The 16146-nt window shown below is 37.9% G+C and overlaps 1 protein-coding gene across 1 annotated transcript; it reads right to left on the bottom strand.

Moving 5' to 3' along the window:
- Window positions 1–1995: 1995 nt before the first annotated feature.
- Window positions 1996–10794, bottom strand: LOC139745592 (DNA-directed RNA polymerase II subunit RPB9-like). The gene is made up of 5 exons (XM_071655985.1): window positions 10659–10794; window positions 8678–8732; window positions 6412–6485; window positions 5678–5804; window positions 1996–4496 (listed from the first exon to the last, which is right to left on the bottom strand). Exons 1-5 carry the CDS (start codon window positions 10733–10735, stop codon window positions 4434–4436), a joined length of 396 nt encoding a protein of 131 aa, XP_071512086.1. The 5' UTR covers window positions 10736–10794; the 3' UTR covers window positions 1996–4433.
- Window positions 10795–16146: the final 5352 nt, after the last annotated feature.

The raw sequence follows: 16146 nt of genomic DNA, 5'->3' as shown, positions 1-16146 counted from the left end.
CCACTTTTAACAATCTACATCATGACCTAACAGAAAAATGAAAAGAGTATGTGCTTTCATAAGGAGGGTTTTCCTTGATCAGAACTGTCATATATATTCATTTGAAAAGTTGTACAATGTACAGTGTAATGTGATACAACTGAATATTGCCTCGTTTGAAATGTCAGCTAAGCCGAGTTTGAAATTGTGACAGATTAATGTCCCAAGTGCTAGACATTTTTTTTCACTGTATTTCACTTGGTTTGTTCCCATTATCAAAGTTTGTGATGTTCTCCTTAGTTATATGGACAGTAGTGCAAAGAGATCAAATGTACATGTATTTTTTATTTTCAACTCACTGACAACCCTTATTTAAAAGAAGTATTCAGATTTTGTTCTCTCTTCTCTTTTCTTTTTTAAATCTGAAATATTTGACAGGAATGATGAACTAGAAAGAGTAAAATGTAGGCTTCAATTGTTTGAATATGTGTTTACAAATCATGTCATTCAAGACTGGGTGGCATGATATGTGGAAATATGATGTACATTTCCAGATTGTCTTCTTGGAATCTTCCATGTACATGTGATTGTGGTATACATTGTAGTACAGTAGTAGTTTTCTTCATTTGAGGTATTCTTGTTTGAAGAGTCGAATGTTAATTACTGAACAGTAAATGTACATCTTGGTGATAAGCACCTGTGACTGTCTGTAGTAATGGACAAGTCAACCTTGCGTAAGTCGACCTTGCATAAGTCAAATAATCGCCTAAGTCAAAGGTCTTTTCAAGTTCTCTTCTCTTTATATTCTATTGATTTTAATCCCTCACAAGTCAAATTTTCTCTAAGTCGAAGCTATTTCTCTAGTCCAAGTAGATTTCACTGAGGCAAGGTTGACTGTATTATTTGCAGGTTTATACACCACAGAATATTTTGCATACCGAAGAGTGTGTTTACACATCTATGTGATCAGTTGTATAAAAATGATACTCTGATGGAGTATATGAAAAAACAAACAACAAACAAATCTCAGTATTCCCAAATTCATTTTCGTTTTACCCCCTCATTAGACTTTGGTTGTAAGTGTATGCACACTTTAGCTTTAGCCTCTTCTTTCAAAATTACAGCAAGAGAATCATTCGGGTGTGTGCCTAACTATTCTCTTGCATGAACTTCATGAAAGTGTGGCGGGTGGACCGTGTGTCTCACTAGAGAAGCCTCTCATGCACATTTTGTTTGTTTGTATACCACATTTGTAATGTTTGTAAATTATAGAAAATATATTTTAAACGTCAATTACTGCTCACTTTGTTATGAAGGCAAGTTTCAAACTTTGTAATGTCAAGAGGGGTGTGTACACTCCATCTGTCACATCACTCGAGTACAGGTGGATGCATGGATAGACAGCTGAGAATGTTGTATCATACACATCTTTATTCCACTCTTCCAATCCATGCGTCATATGCGTACAATTTGCTGTCATCACCACAACATGGCTTACACACCATACATATTTACGTAATCATACTTGTACAAATGCCATCTGTACAGTTCAAATTTCATGTGCCATCTCATATCATCAAGACATCTGGATGAACTCGGATGACATGTGTTGCAGTTAGCACCATGCTCTGTCATTGAGTCTGTCACACCTTCACTCTTCTTCCTTGGAACTCTTCTTTGCTGTAAATGTGCAATGTTGCTTCTTCCATCAGTCCCTATTCGATGCAGTGTGAATCATGATTTTGTGCTCATCACACAAAAATAAAATGAAAATCTTTTAATAACTTTGTGTCTTGACTAATGTTCTATATTTGTGAGTCTGTATGTAAATGCTAATACATGTACATGTATAGACGAAATCCCCATTGGAGCGAGGTTATCAAGTCTGCCAATGCCATTATGCATTATGACAAGATTATACAATGTGTACAGTGGACTTCCATTATAACGAAGTCTTTGCGATGGGCAGCTTTCTTTTGTTATATTTTTGTTATAACCCCCGCCCCCCAAAAAAACACAAACAAACAAACAAACAAACAAACAAACACATAAAGCAGATAATGTTGCCCCCTCAATTTTAACTTCATTGTAACCGGAATTTTGTCATAATCACGTTCGTTATAATGGGCTTGCACTGTACCAGTAGACCATATTTTCTTCTGATTTCAATTTGCTAAATTTCACTGGTTGCACTGAAATTTCTGTTTTGCCTGTACAATGTATTTGACTGTGAAGTGAAATCCGCCAAACTAGGTTTATCTGTCATGCATGTACTGTTTGAAATTACATTTCAAAATTGGCATATCAACCAATGACTAAGGATTATCTAGAAGAAAATCAGATATCTACCTTTGTTTATTTGCATGACTTAAATTACAGGATATGTCATAAAACACTCGCCAATGGGTTACATGTGCATATGTACAGTGGACTCCAATTATAACGAAGTCCTCGGGACCAGCAGTTTTCTTTCATTATATCAAAATTTTGTTATAACCGAACAAATAATTAATATAAAAACATAGAATGGATAATTTGGCGGCCTGAAATTTTACTTTTTGTAACCGGAATTTCATTATAACCGAGCTTGTTATAACGGGAGTGCACTGTACAGTATGTCCCCAAAAAAATTACAATCCAATTTTCGCATTGAAACCACCCAATATGATTAAACTGTCTAAACGCTACTTCAGGGTCTTAAAATACAATATAACGTCTTAGCTCTATTTTGCAGAAAACCCCATTCAATTTGATTAAGCGGTCACAGAGAAATGTGAAAAGTTGTAAAGCATGTTATGAGTCTGATTCTTCCAAGTTTAGCACTTCGATGCTTTTATATGTGAATAGAATAGACAGAACTTGGAGGGAAGAGATTCTTGACATCGTCTACAAAATTCCTCATTTCTCTTTGTCCAGACCACTGAAGCAAATCGAATGGGGTTTTCTGTAAGATGTGGGCAATGAGTTATTCATGTAGTTTCATACCCTGAATTTGTATTTCAATTGATTCACTATTTTTAAAGATATCATTGCGGAGGGTCCCGTTGTAATTTTTTGGGGGGACATACGGTATGCATCGGTACCGTACTATTATGTATGCAAACATGCAGGCATACCGGATATACAGAAGATCCCCAAAATAAGTGTCATTCATCATCCTCTGCATTAATTTCAGACATAACAGTATGACAGAGCGAATATAAAGTCTATCAAAATACAATTAAGATAACTGCCTGCCACTATATAGTGCACACTGGTGTGCAGTGCTGACATACATGTATATGAATGGCGAGTCATATCACAGCCTAAATAAGCAATGGGTACTGTAAAACGAGGAATGTTCGCATGCATTTTTATTTCATGAATCTCGCAAGAGCCAAGATTCGTGAAATCAAAATGCACGCAAAAGTTCTTGTCTATACTGTATGCATTTAATGCCAGTTGCAATTCGCAAAAATTTCATGCTGTGAAAAATGCCATTGGCTACAATTCGCGAAAATTTCATGTTTCTAATATACAGTATCAAGTTTTGTAATAACTTATACATGTATATCATTGCTGGGGTGACAAGACCTTGTATCTGAAATTTGTGTGAACATGACTTTTTTTGATTAATGGTCAAATAATGGGTTAAGTGATGTCCTGTCCAAATCCCAACTGTCTTACTCAAAAACTGAAGCCACCACGGCATGTCAAGGAAAGGCTATCCCATTCGCTATAGTGCTTTGGCCGACATGTTTTTTGGCTCTTCTGAACATTTGTCATTTTGTAGATATGAGGTCTTGTCACCCCAGCGACGATATGTACTTAATAACAAGATTGGAACTGGCAGACAGCCGGATGGATAGACAGCCCAAAAAATATGCCTCTGTCCCACAACCAACTCTGGGGCAGAGGCATAAATGGAAGAGGAAATGGAGAAGAAAAAAAGAAATGAGTTCCAATAAAGCCAATTTTGGGAAATCCTAATTGCATAAACAGCAGCAGGGTGTGCCACAAAGCAATTGGTGAGGATTTGAACAGATTGATCAAACAAATCCTAGCTGGTTTTGGGTGTTTTTTTCTTTTTTTAAACAAATTTGGATATATGAATGTTTCAGTGAATGATGAAAGAAAAATATTATGCACATGAGTATTCATCAAAATTCACTGGACAAAATCTTCATAGATAAGAGAAGGCCAACTTGTGTGTGCTTATTAACAGGGAATAAATACTGCACAAGTATTCCCAATTAATCTTGAAAACATCAGCACAATTCAAATGAGTTGAAGTGACAACAACAAAAATCCTGCTTCGTGTAAATCCATGGCCTCAAGGTGTCTAGATTGGATCGAACATACTACGGAGTAACATCACTTTGTACACTTTACAGGGAAGGTATATACAAGGTTACAATTTTAAAAAAAGAAAGTAGAAAAAAAAAAGGGTGGGGACAGGATTGTTGGATCCACTGTCACTCTGTCCACCGATGCCCACAGTTTGGTGCTGTGCACACATAGTACAGCCGCATCCCTTCCTGCAATGGGAGAAGTGTGAAATTTTCAATCCAGGTAGTCCCTTTTAATCTATTCAAAAGTAAGTAAATTCACATAACAAGCTGCTAATAGGTCAAATAACAGAGTACTTCACAATGAGCTGAAGTCAGCCATCCAAAACTGACCATGTACAGTATACATCGGTTGTGCAATGTGTGTCTTACTTCTGAGGTGCAGCTGACTGAATAGCAATGATACACTTTTTGACACTGACATGGTTCAAACTTCAGATTCAGTAAAAGTGCAAATCTGTGGAGTTTATGTCAATACTTTCATGCAATAACCAGAGTGGACATATCTCCCTATGAGAATTCTTTTAAAATCGTTTATACAGTGATCATGCACCCACAATGATTTGATGGTACATGGTATATCAAAAATAAATATATCAATCATTCAATTGCTCACAATCACATAGCTTTGTGAAAACTTAAGTAGAATTGAATTTCTGCATTTATTGTTAAAGTACAGTACATTCAACTCCTCCCTCTTCCTCTTCCCTTCTATTTCATCTTTCCCCTTCTAACAATGTCCGAACATCTTACTTGATTCTCACTCTATTCTTCCTTACCACTCTCTCTGTTCCTCTCTCTACCTTCTCCACTAGTGCAACTTCAACTTCTAGCCCATTACTGTCCCCCACTCTTCACTTTTTGCCCTCCGTACAACCCCCATATGCCGCTCCCCACATCCGAAAAATTCAATTCTCCTCTTTCTAGGCTCTTCTGCCAAACAACAATCCAGTTAAGGACTACATACACATGGTGTCACCGCAAATCTTTCTCCCTCATTTACTTCACCATGCAAACCTTCAAACAACACATAAAGTACAGTACATTGTACCTAAAAAAAAAAAAAACTGAACAGTGAGAGGACAGGAAGTACTTTTAGTACGGTACCAGTATTTTCCACTACTCCACTACAGGTTGTAGTTTGTGAAAACTGAAGTAGATTTGAATTTCTGCATTTATTGTTTAAGTACAGTACAGTGAAAAAAAAAGTGAAAAGACAGGAAGTACCTGCACTACAGGTACTGCTACATGCGCTTTTCGAATGTTTGATACATCTTGTACTAGGCTTGAACCATGTTGTCAAGCTGTATAGCACAAGCAACTTTACATATTACTAAGTACCGGTGCACTAAATTGGCATCAGAACTCACCTCCGCTCTGTTGGTTTGTGACTGGAAGAAGACGGACTCTCTGTGTCCACATCTCTCACATGGATGATCTTCAGTTCTTGGCAGGGTGGGATCTGCTACTACTTCGGCAACAATCTGTGTAAGCTCACTAGAATCAAGACCAATGCATTGCCTCTTATTCCAGGGTGTTGGTTTGTTCACATAGGAAAAGGGACTGCTGAGGTAGCTTTAAGAATCCAATCACAAGAACAACTAGAATATAGTTATCACTGAAGGTGATTAATACCCCCGCCTTATACATGTATACTCATTGCTACTTTTGCAATTTCTTGCACAACTTCACATCACAATCAGCATATTTGCCAAATTTCTTCTGAGTCAGTTATGGACGTCATAAGCATTTTAATCTGCAAGACTTTCTCCTGATTATGGAGCCCATAATGTCCCATAATCATGGCAACATACTTTCCACTACTCTTACATTTTTGTCCAGCAAACTTTACATGGGGTTCAGCAAGTATAAACAAATTTGAATCACTTAAATATCAAAGTAGAAATCTTCAGGTCTTTTTCCGAATTTGGGTGCAATAATGCAAGGTTACCATGGCACTGTACTTCTAGAATCCGTAAATATTTGTTGTGCACAACTTTATACCAAGTTTGGAGGAAACAAAGCAAACCCTTAAGACACAATATTAACAAAAGACCATAAATTGAAGCATGTTTGGATTTTGTGAATTCAACTTAATACTTACTCTACTTCATGGGTGATCTTGTTGACATACACACATGCATTGTCAGCTTCTTGCTGGTAGTCACAGTTTCTGCACTGTTAGAGTGAGCAACAATAAAACAGGTAGTTCATCAAAATAGATGTCCACTGCAGGAGAGGATCCAGGATTTCCGTAAAGAGGGGGCGCCTTTACAAAGTTAAAGGACAAGTTCACCTTCATAAACATAAGGATTGAGAGAATGTAGCAATATTAGTAGAACACATCATTGAAAGTTTGAGGAAAATCAGACAATCCGTTCAAAAGTTATGAATTTTTGAAGTTTTTGTGCAGTACCCGCTGGATGAGAAGACTACTGCAGTGTATGAATAACTTAGATGTCACATGCGTACAACAATATAAGGAAAATATAAAGAGAATTTCACAAAATTCCATCTTTTGAAAAAAGTACACATTCCCCTGACTCGTTACCGACAAATGTTATGGGTAATATCATTCCCCCTGCCTTTAGAAAGAGGCAAGTCAAGTGCTCTTTAATTATGCGAAAAAAGTGAAAATATGTTGAATTTTCTTTTACATTTTCTTTATACTATTGTACGCATATGACTCACAAGCTGTAGTAGTCTCCTCATCCAGCGGTTCCAACACAAAACTTTAAAAAATTCATAACTTTTGCATCGATTGTCCAATTTTACTCAAACTTTCACTGATGTGTTCTACTAATATTGTTGCATTTTCTCAATCCTTATGTTTATGAAGGTGAACTTGTCCTTTAAGGAGGGGGGTACACATCCCTCCCATTTTTTCTTTTTATTTCTTTTGTTTTAACAAAAAATAAAGAGGGGGGGGGGTGGGGGAGGTGTGCGCCGGTGCGCTCCTCCCTGGATCCCTCACTGCACTGTACTGTAGTAATTAATCATCAAATATTTCAGCTATGTGTATGCAAACCAGTATTCAACATAACAACAAAATTACTGGCACTGGTATAAATGACAAAAACAAAAAACAAAAAAAAAAAAAACTACTGTAAGTCAAACACACAGACACACAGACACACAGACACACACCACACATGCTTTCAGATACATATGTACAACTGTACATACATACATGTACAACACATGGGCACTGCTCCCTAAAACAATTCTTTTCATTTGTTTTTCTTTTCTTTTCTATTTGGCAAAATATAAAACAATATACAACTTACAAGTCATTACAAAGAAACGAATACATGCCAGGACTCCTAAGAAGCAATTATGTGCTTGTAGCTGGAGCCCTCAAACAATGTCCTTGGTTAAAGTGGATACTTGTTATACCTAAAAAAACACACAACTGAATTACAATGTATGCACATACTGATACATTTCATGAGCCTACAGTACTTACCCTAAATGTATAGGGTATCAATACAGAGACAGACACAGATACATTGCATATTCTATGGTAAATAATCTAACACCAAGACCCTTTCTCCACTATGTCATTATTGCTCGGTTAAATGCAATGCAGCACAAAAAAGAAATGATGCAAATGATCCATACATGTATATTTCTATCTTATTTCATGTCCAAAAGAAAATTTAGAGATTTATTACTGAGGCCATTCTCCTTGTCAAGCTTTTGCTTGTGATGATGGTCTCCTGCATTTCTGTTATATTTAGAGTTGCTTAATTTGTCTTTTGAACAGCAGGTACATGTGATTCTTAAGTCTTCACACATGCATAAAATAACATCTATTCATCTTCATTTTGTATTATTTTGGAATAATGTTGCACATTTTTATCAATCACTTATCTGTTTCAACTGGTGATTCAAATAAAATTGTATTCAATAAATTCATTCAATTGACTTTGTGTCACAAGTAGGCCTATGCATGAAAAAGAAATATAGGATTAAAATCATTCATCAATCAATCAATCAATCAATCAATCAATCAATCAATCAATCAATCAATCAATCAATCAATCAATCAATCAATTTAGAGATTTGTGAGTTCAATGGGCAATTTGTGAAGCCATATCATATTCAATTGCATATTGCTAGGTAATACCAATAGTACTGTCTCATGAAACTTCTCAAACTTTGAAGTTCCATAACTCTCTTAGTTTAGGTCTATTTTGATTTCTTAAACACAGCATTGTTTATTTATGTTTACTCTATGAAGCTAATTTAACATGGTAAGCAATTGCACTTACCTATATACAAGTCATATTCATCTCAATGATTTTCACTGTTTTGTGAGTTAATGAAATGCTGTGGTATCAGATAAAGTGAAACTAATAGACACTTACCGCATAGAGCAATATTCTGTTTTCTTTGTCTTCTTTGGGATACAGCATGTTGTTGCTAGAGACAAAGGAAAAATTGTTATTTCATTATATCAGAGAAAAAGAGCATCACAAATGTGAACAGGGCATGTATGAAGTATGCAAACAGCCTGTCAATGCTTTGTCCATTTACATGTACAAATTTGTACCAGTAATTTGTCCACAATTACATGTAGTAATTTAACTGAAAATCACACTGGTAGTATTTATCTTGCTCAACTGCCATAAAAATGTCCACTCATTACTACAGTGTATAATTTAAAAAAAAAAAAAAAAGGTAATCCAACTTTACAGGCAGGGCTACTATTTCAGAATTGTCAACTATGGAGAGCACAATGCTGACTGTGAGGAAAAGAAAACTCTTCTTCTTTCCATTGGTACGAAATTGTCTTGACAAATGTCATGCATGACTGAGCGCATTAACTTTAAAGACAACAATGACAAGATGCACTTTTTCCAAGTTTGAGTGTTACCACAGGGGCGGATCTAGCTTTTCATAAAGGGGGGGTTGGGGGCGGTATGCGAGGAAGCGTAGTGACTGAGCCCAAGCAAGCGGAGCGAGCGAGGGGGGGGGGGAGGGTGTGAGAGGGGGGTGTCCCCCCTCCCACAGTAGGGAGAATTTTTGAAAATCTGTGTGTGAAAATTGCATTTTCTTGCATCTAAAACACCACTATTTTTGGTATAGAGGTCATTGCCAAAAAAAAAAGATAAGATTGAAAAAAAAAATGGTCCCCGGATTTTTTTTTTTTTTTTTTTTTTTTGGGGGGGGGGGGGGTTGCAACCCCCCAACCCCCCCTCTAGATCCGCTTCTGTACCATGTCCATGAAGGAACAATGAATGTCTCACTGAAATGGACGAGATCTGTCAATAAAAGTGGTCAAATTAACAGGCCAGCCTGCACGACTGCAGGTTTGTGTGTATGGTTCCCGGATTCCTCTGGTTTAATATCTTATGGTCCACAACTCTTAGCATGGCCACCTGTCTAATACTTGTAACTTCGTCACTCCCACAACGGCAAACCCACATGCCACACAATCCATTTTTCTCTCTTCATTTCATTTCTCAAGACATGGTGACGGTCTGTCACTGAAAACTGCAATGCATGTATGTGTTAAATATAAACACATAACATTTGCATAATATGAATATTCAGCCATCAGTCATTGTTATCTCACTTGCATGTACCATGATGTTTTGATATAGACCAAATCATTCATTTCAAGATATAAATAGATAGAGGGGTATGTTATCATGAATCCACATGCAAGCATTTGGCATGCACCAATTCAATTCCATGGCAATATTCTGACTATTGATTTCTACAACATACAAGGGGGTGACTTTTTGAGGTGGGTTGAGTTAGAAGTTGGAAAGCAAATTCATATCCATTTCTTCCTTTTGCGGTTGAAATTCTGACTGGTCACTGCATGTGCACTAATTAGGAGTAATCAACATTAACCATTATCGTGAAATAGTCCACCACTCCATTCACTGCCATTCATTTCATCAATATCATAGCCAGTGATAGACAGAAAGATCCGTCTGTCCGGAGGACTCTTTTTATATTTTGCCATTAACGCTGTCCTCCGTATGACGGAGGGGATCCGTGAAGCCGGCCAGACGCAGTCTCCGCGGAACATTCCCCGACGGACAGATACAGTAGACCGATCTTTCGGTCAAAGCCAGTGACTGCTTTCAACCTCCATAGACTTTGCACATAGTGAAGACGCACACGCAGAACAAGAGGGGACCGATATCATGATTTGGCCCACTGAAATCTCAGAACAGAACACGAACATGACGAAAGAGATTGATTTTGAAGTGAACACACAAACATCAAAATCATAATATGGGACTACGACTCTGCCATGTGTATAAAAAGTGCCTACCGACCGGTACATACATGATCATGATACCAGGTATTATAAAATTTACATAAATTTACCACTCTTGACAAAACCGTATCCCAACGAAGCCAGGCCCTCGTGATCCGCTTTCGGTGTCTTGTCGATGAAGTTCCATCTCTCTTGGCAGTGGTGTGTACGAAATAACAGATCTACATGAAACGAGTACTGTAGGCCCTACTTGTACAGTCGCTTTATCACTGTGTACAGTCGCTTTATCACTGTGTAGCAATACGTGGGTCGTGCGCCTATTTTCGAGTTCGCAATTTGGTGTTCTGTACAGTACTCGAATTTGATGCTAACTAGTATAAATCCCGCATGCAATAATGGTCTCTTCGCTGGAGCGTACAACTCGACCAAAAATAACCCGACCATGGACAATACGGCCCGATCCTTGGATAGCTCCACTGGTGTCGAGATGTCGAGGTGTCGGAGGTGAGAGGATATTCAAGTCCACTTGACAGTGACTAAAAATGTGGAGACTTGACGAAGTCAATAGCGCTGTCATACCAGGATATCGACATATTATTGTCATTTTTCATTTTTAGAGAAGAAGCAATTTCAGAATTGATATTCATAGTTGAGTTGACGTTTCAACGTCAAAATGTGATGCATAATAATTGACCAGAAATGCGTTAGCAGTCTTTGTCTGTTTGGCAAACATACGAAGAAGATAGTAGGCCTATCTTTCCTATAATGAGAGACTGAAAATGTTTTGCAGACATATTATATTGAGTGCATGACATCGAAATTCAAAAATATAGATTGGCATAACAAAGTACCAAAAATAGAAAAATAAAAAATACAGAGTTATATACAATATATAATTATACTTAAAACAATTCATTTCCCTACGGGATAAGAGTGCAACATGTTGGGATGACTCTAAATAGCCAAATATACTTATCTTACCATATGCAGATGAAATACTCAGTGAAACCCAGCTTGTGCTTTACCGGGATTGGTTTGCAGATGAAACACTGAAACCCAGCAGCATAGTGCTTCAAAATGCACTCGGTGATTCTAAAATGTGGTAGAGGATACTAAAAAACCAATGATGTAAAATACAATTGTACAATTATTGTAAGCAGTATACCGCTGTAGTACACGTGTAATTGATTTTAAGTATTGTTAAATATACGAATTGTGAACAACACTAAATTGTTTCTAGAGAAATCGTCTATACAGTTATTGTTCATCGAAAAAGACAGTGATATCTTTCTATATTTTAGGCTTTATTGAGAAATTTTATATGGTACTTGATGCTTTGTGATATATACAACAACTGGCCTTGTTATTATACGCATATGCATCAAATGTGATTACATAACTCTAGCATTGGTTTGTTTTTGGTGGCTTTTTTTTTGGGGGGGGGGGGGTTGTTGTTGTTCAAATCGCAGTGTTCCCATACCTCACAGGCAAGTGTTTCAACAAGAGGTTCGGAAAGAGTGGCCTAGGCTGTTGGCTGAAAGTCAATATCATATCATTTAGTGTCCATTCAGATATGATCACTGGCATGTCTACATTGGTCAGTAACTCACTGAAGTGCCGATAAACCTTATAATGTAATTGTAAGGCGATGGCTCCTTCAGACGGCACAAGGAGTGATCTCATAGTCTAAGAAGTCGAAAGTCTCATAATTCTTTTTGCAACACATCATGATACGGGATGCTAAATCGATTCTTTTCTGACTCAAAAATTGATGAGTTTACATTGAATTGAAATGTATTTCATTATCGGATAATATCCATTGCATGCAGCCCGCAGGCTAAATTGCGGACATTATCTTTACATGAATCGGTATGAATACATTCAAATATATACAAACATAGTATAAAAAATTAACTGATGCACAATAGAGTTAACCTTTACCATTAACAAAACAGAAACAAATGTTACAATCACAATTTCTAACACCGCTATATTCCCATTTTCATAAATAATCATTATTGCTTATACAAATAACCTTACTAAAAAAAATCAAATTCTGTCTCATCTACTCATCATCTTCTTCTTCATCATCTTCTCTTTTTCTCCTCCTTGTAAACTTTACCATCCTCTGCCCTCCTTTAACCTCTTCTTATTCCCTGCAACAATATCCAACTTATCATTATCATAATCACACATATTTTCATCACAACAATAAAACTACCATTTACACTATATTACAAAACAACAATCAACATTGCATTCATCAAATATATATCATTATAACACAAAAACTGGGTTAATATCAATACAATTGTTAAAATATATCAAATACAAAAATATATGGCTGGTATAAAGACGAGTATATAGGCATGTATAAGCTCATGCAGAACGCCTTTTCCGAGTCAGTAAAAAAGTAGAGAGGCAACCTCCGGATGAAAGATGCAACTGACACTCAAACTTATGAACTCCCCGAATATCCATACATAGACCTACAAGTGATAAAATCAATAGCCAGAACTTGCAGGATACGGGTTTTCAGATCCAGCACCAAACATCTAAAACGATATTTCACTCAATCTTTATGCAATGAAAATGACATATTTTCACATGCGAGATTAATTTGTTCAGATAACGAAGCACATACATCGTAATATAATTGAACATTGGAGATACGCAGATCCAGCACCAGACACAGCTTCATAATCTATACTGACGCAATTTCGTGCTTCAATATCTACACATGCACAAAACTTGAGGTAAACGTTTTATGCAACTGAGTACAACAACACCATTTTACTTCGGGTAAAACATACGGCGTCAGTGTTTCAAGACATCTGCAACGGTTGCAGCTCGGTATTCCGAGGATTCGTTTACCCGAGAATAAAACAAAGGTCCATTAATCAAAAAGCGAGGAAGGGTCCGTTCATCAGACAATCGCATGAAAATAAAGATTTGCTACCCTACAATTTGAGTTACATAATACATAATTTTCAGCCACTGAAAATTCTTAAATATTTATAGGACAGACTAACAGGGGCGTCACCAACTTTTTTTCAAGGGGGGTGCGTTTTGACACTAAATGTAACGAGATTTTTTGGACAGACATTTGGAATATAGGAAGCTCTCAATCCCTAGACTTTTACTGCTTTTTGAGGGAAACCTAGCGGGGAAAGGGCACCGGCGTAGCTAGGATTTCATCTTGGGTGGGGGGGGGGGGGGGGGTAGTGTTAGTATGTGAGGGAGCGAGCAAGGGGGGTGTGGAAGTGCCTATTTCCCCCCCCCCCTCCTCCTCCCACGGTGAGAACTTTTTGCATTTTGATGTTATAAATGGTGCAATTTGATGCAGGCTTTTTGCGTGTTTTTATCGACTTCAAACAGTCCCACTTGTTTAAGGTAGCAGTACATTTTGATGGAAATTGTTGTTGAACAATGTGCCTATAAACCATATCATTTCAAGAAACTTCTTGTATTAGTTCTTACACTGATGTCATGAACGCGACCGAGCCCGAGCAAGCGAAGCGAGCGAGGGGGGATGAGGGTGTGGGAGGGGGCCAAACCCCTCCCACGGTTAGAACTGAAATTGCATTTTGATGTTGTAAATGGTGCAATTTGATGCATGTCTTGCTTGTTTATCGACTTGAAACAGTCCCACTTGTTTAAGGTAGCAGTATATTTTGATGTAGATTATTATTGAACAATTTGCCTATAAAATAGTATCATCCAAATAAACTTCCTGTTTTAATATTTACACTGAATATCATGAACGCGGCCAAGCAAAAGCGAGAGGAGTGAGCGAGGGGGAGGATGTGGGAGTGGGTGTCCCCCTCCCACAGTGAGCACTTTTTAGGTGATCCGAGTATCCTTCGGATCACCTTCTGTATCTGTACGGATTCTTTCTTCTTCTTCTTCTTTCTCCTCAAAAGTTGTGCAGCGGTTAGCTCAGAAAGTCCTCTTCCTATCAATTTTAAAATTATACCATATATGTATCATGTCCCAAAGACGACAGATCTAATAAAATCATAGTGATCAGTCGACCGTGACGTCACTATGACGTCATTATATGAAAACACATTCTCATTCACAACTCATTAATGGAATAGAATTTCTCAATGAAATTTACGTCACATATAGTTCAAATCAAGCTGATTCTAGTTGCATTTTGATGTTGTAAATATTGCAATTTGATGCAAGTTTTTTGCGTGTTTTATCGACTTGAAACAGTCCCACCTGTTTAAGGTACAATGTATCAGTACATTTTGAAGTAAATTGTTGTTGAACAATTTGCCTATAAATGGTATAATTTAAATAAACTTCTAGTAATAATTCTTGCACTGATGTCATGAACGCGACCGAGTCCGAGCAAGCGGAACGAGCAAGGGGGGGGGGGGGAGGTTGTGGGAGGGGGTTGTCCCCCCTATAAATGGATTATGGAATGACGGTGTGAAACGACAAATTACTGGCAGCAATACCAGGAGAATGGCATAACGACTACATGCGAGCGAGCGGAGTGAGTGAGCTTGAAATTTTTGACATTTTACAGCCCAAAAACTGCAGTTTGTACCCATATTTTTTTGCTTTGGAAATTAAGGGGGGGGGCGCACCGGGTGCAACTGCTGCCAATTACTGGCAGCAACATCAGGTGAATGGCATAACAATTAAATGCGAGCGAGCGAATATAGAGTGAGCTTGAAAATTTTGACATTTTACAGTCGAAAAACTGCCATTTGGAGCCATATTTTTTTCGCTTTGAAAATAAAGGGGGGGGGGGGCACCGGGCGCAACTGCCGGCAATTACTGGCAGCAACATCAAGAGTTGCATAACAATTAAATGCGAGCGAGCGGAGCGAGCGAGCTTGAAAATTTCGACATTTTACAGCAAAACAAACCCTGCCGTTTGTAGGTACCCATATTTTTTTTTTTTTTTTTGCTTTGGAAATTAAGGGGGGCGCACCGGGCGCAACTGCTGCCAATTACTGGCTGCAAGATCAGGTGAATGGCATAACAATTAAATGCGAGCGAACGAATAGAGCGAGCTAGAAAATGTTGACATTTTACAGTCCAAAAACTGTCATTTGGAGCCATATTTTTTCGCTTTGAAAATAAAGGGGGGCGCACCGGGCGCAACTGGCGGCAATTACTGGCAGCAACATCAGGAGAATTGCATAACAATTAAATGCGAGTGAGCGGAGCGAGCGAGATTGAAAATTTTGACATTTTACAGTAAAAAAAACAAACAAACTGCCGTTTGTAGCTATATTTTTTCGCTTTGGAATTTAAGGGGGGCGCATCAGGAGCAACTGCTGGCAAATATACTGGCAGCAATATCAGGAGAGCATAACGATCACATGCGAGCGAGCGGAACGAGCGAGCTTGAAAATTTTACATTTTGCAGTAAAAAAACTGCCGTTCTTAGCCATATTTTTTCGCTTTGGAAATTAAGGGGGGGGGGTCGCACCGGGCGCAACTGCTGGCAATTACTGGCAGCAACTTCAGGAGAATGGCATTACGACTAAATGCGAGCGAGCGAAGAGAGCGTGCTTGAAAATTTTGACATTTTACAGTCCCAAAACTGCCATTTGGAGCCATATTTTTTCGCTT

The sequence above is a fragment of the Diadema antillarum genome, unplaced genomic scaffold (assembly GCF_040938485.1).
Source record: "Diadema antillarum isolate AM-2024a unplaced genomic scaffold, OU_Dant_1.0 seq00001279_RagTag, whole genome shotgun sequence".
NCBI classification, from domain to species: Eukaryota; Metazoa; Echinodermata; class Echinoidea; order Diadematoida; family Diadematidae; genus Diadema; species Diadema antillarum.
Note: the sequence above shows the minus strand (reverse complement) of the source record. Positions and strands in the feature narration are given on the sequence as shown.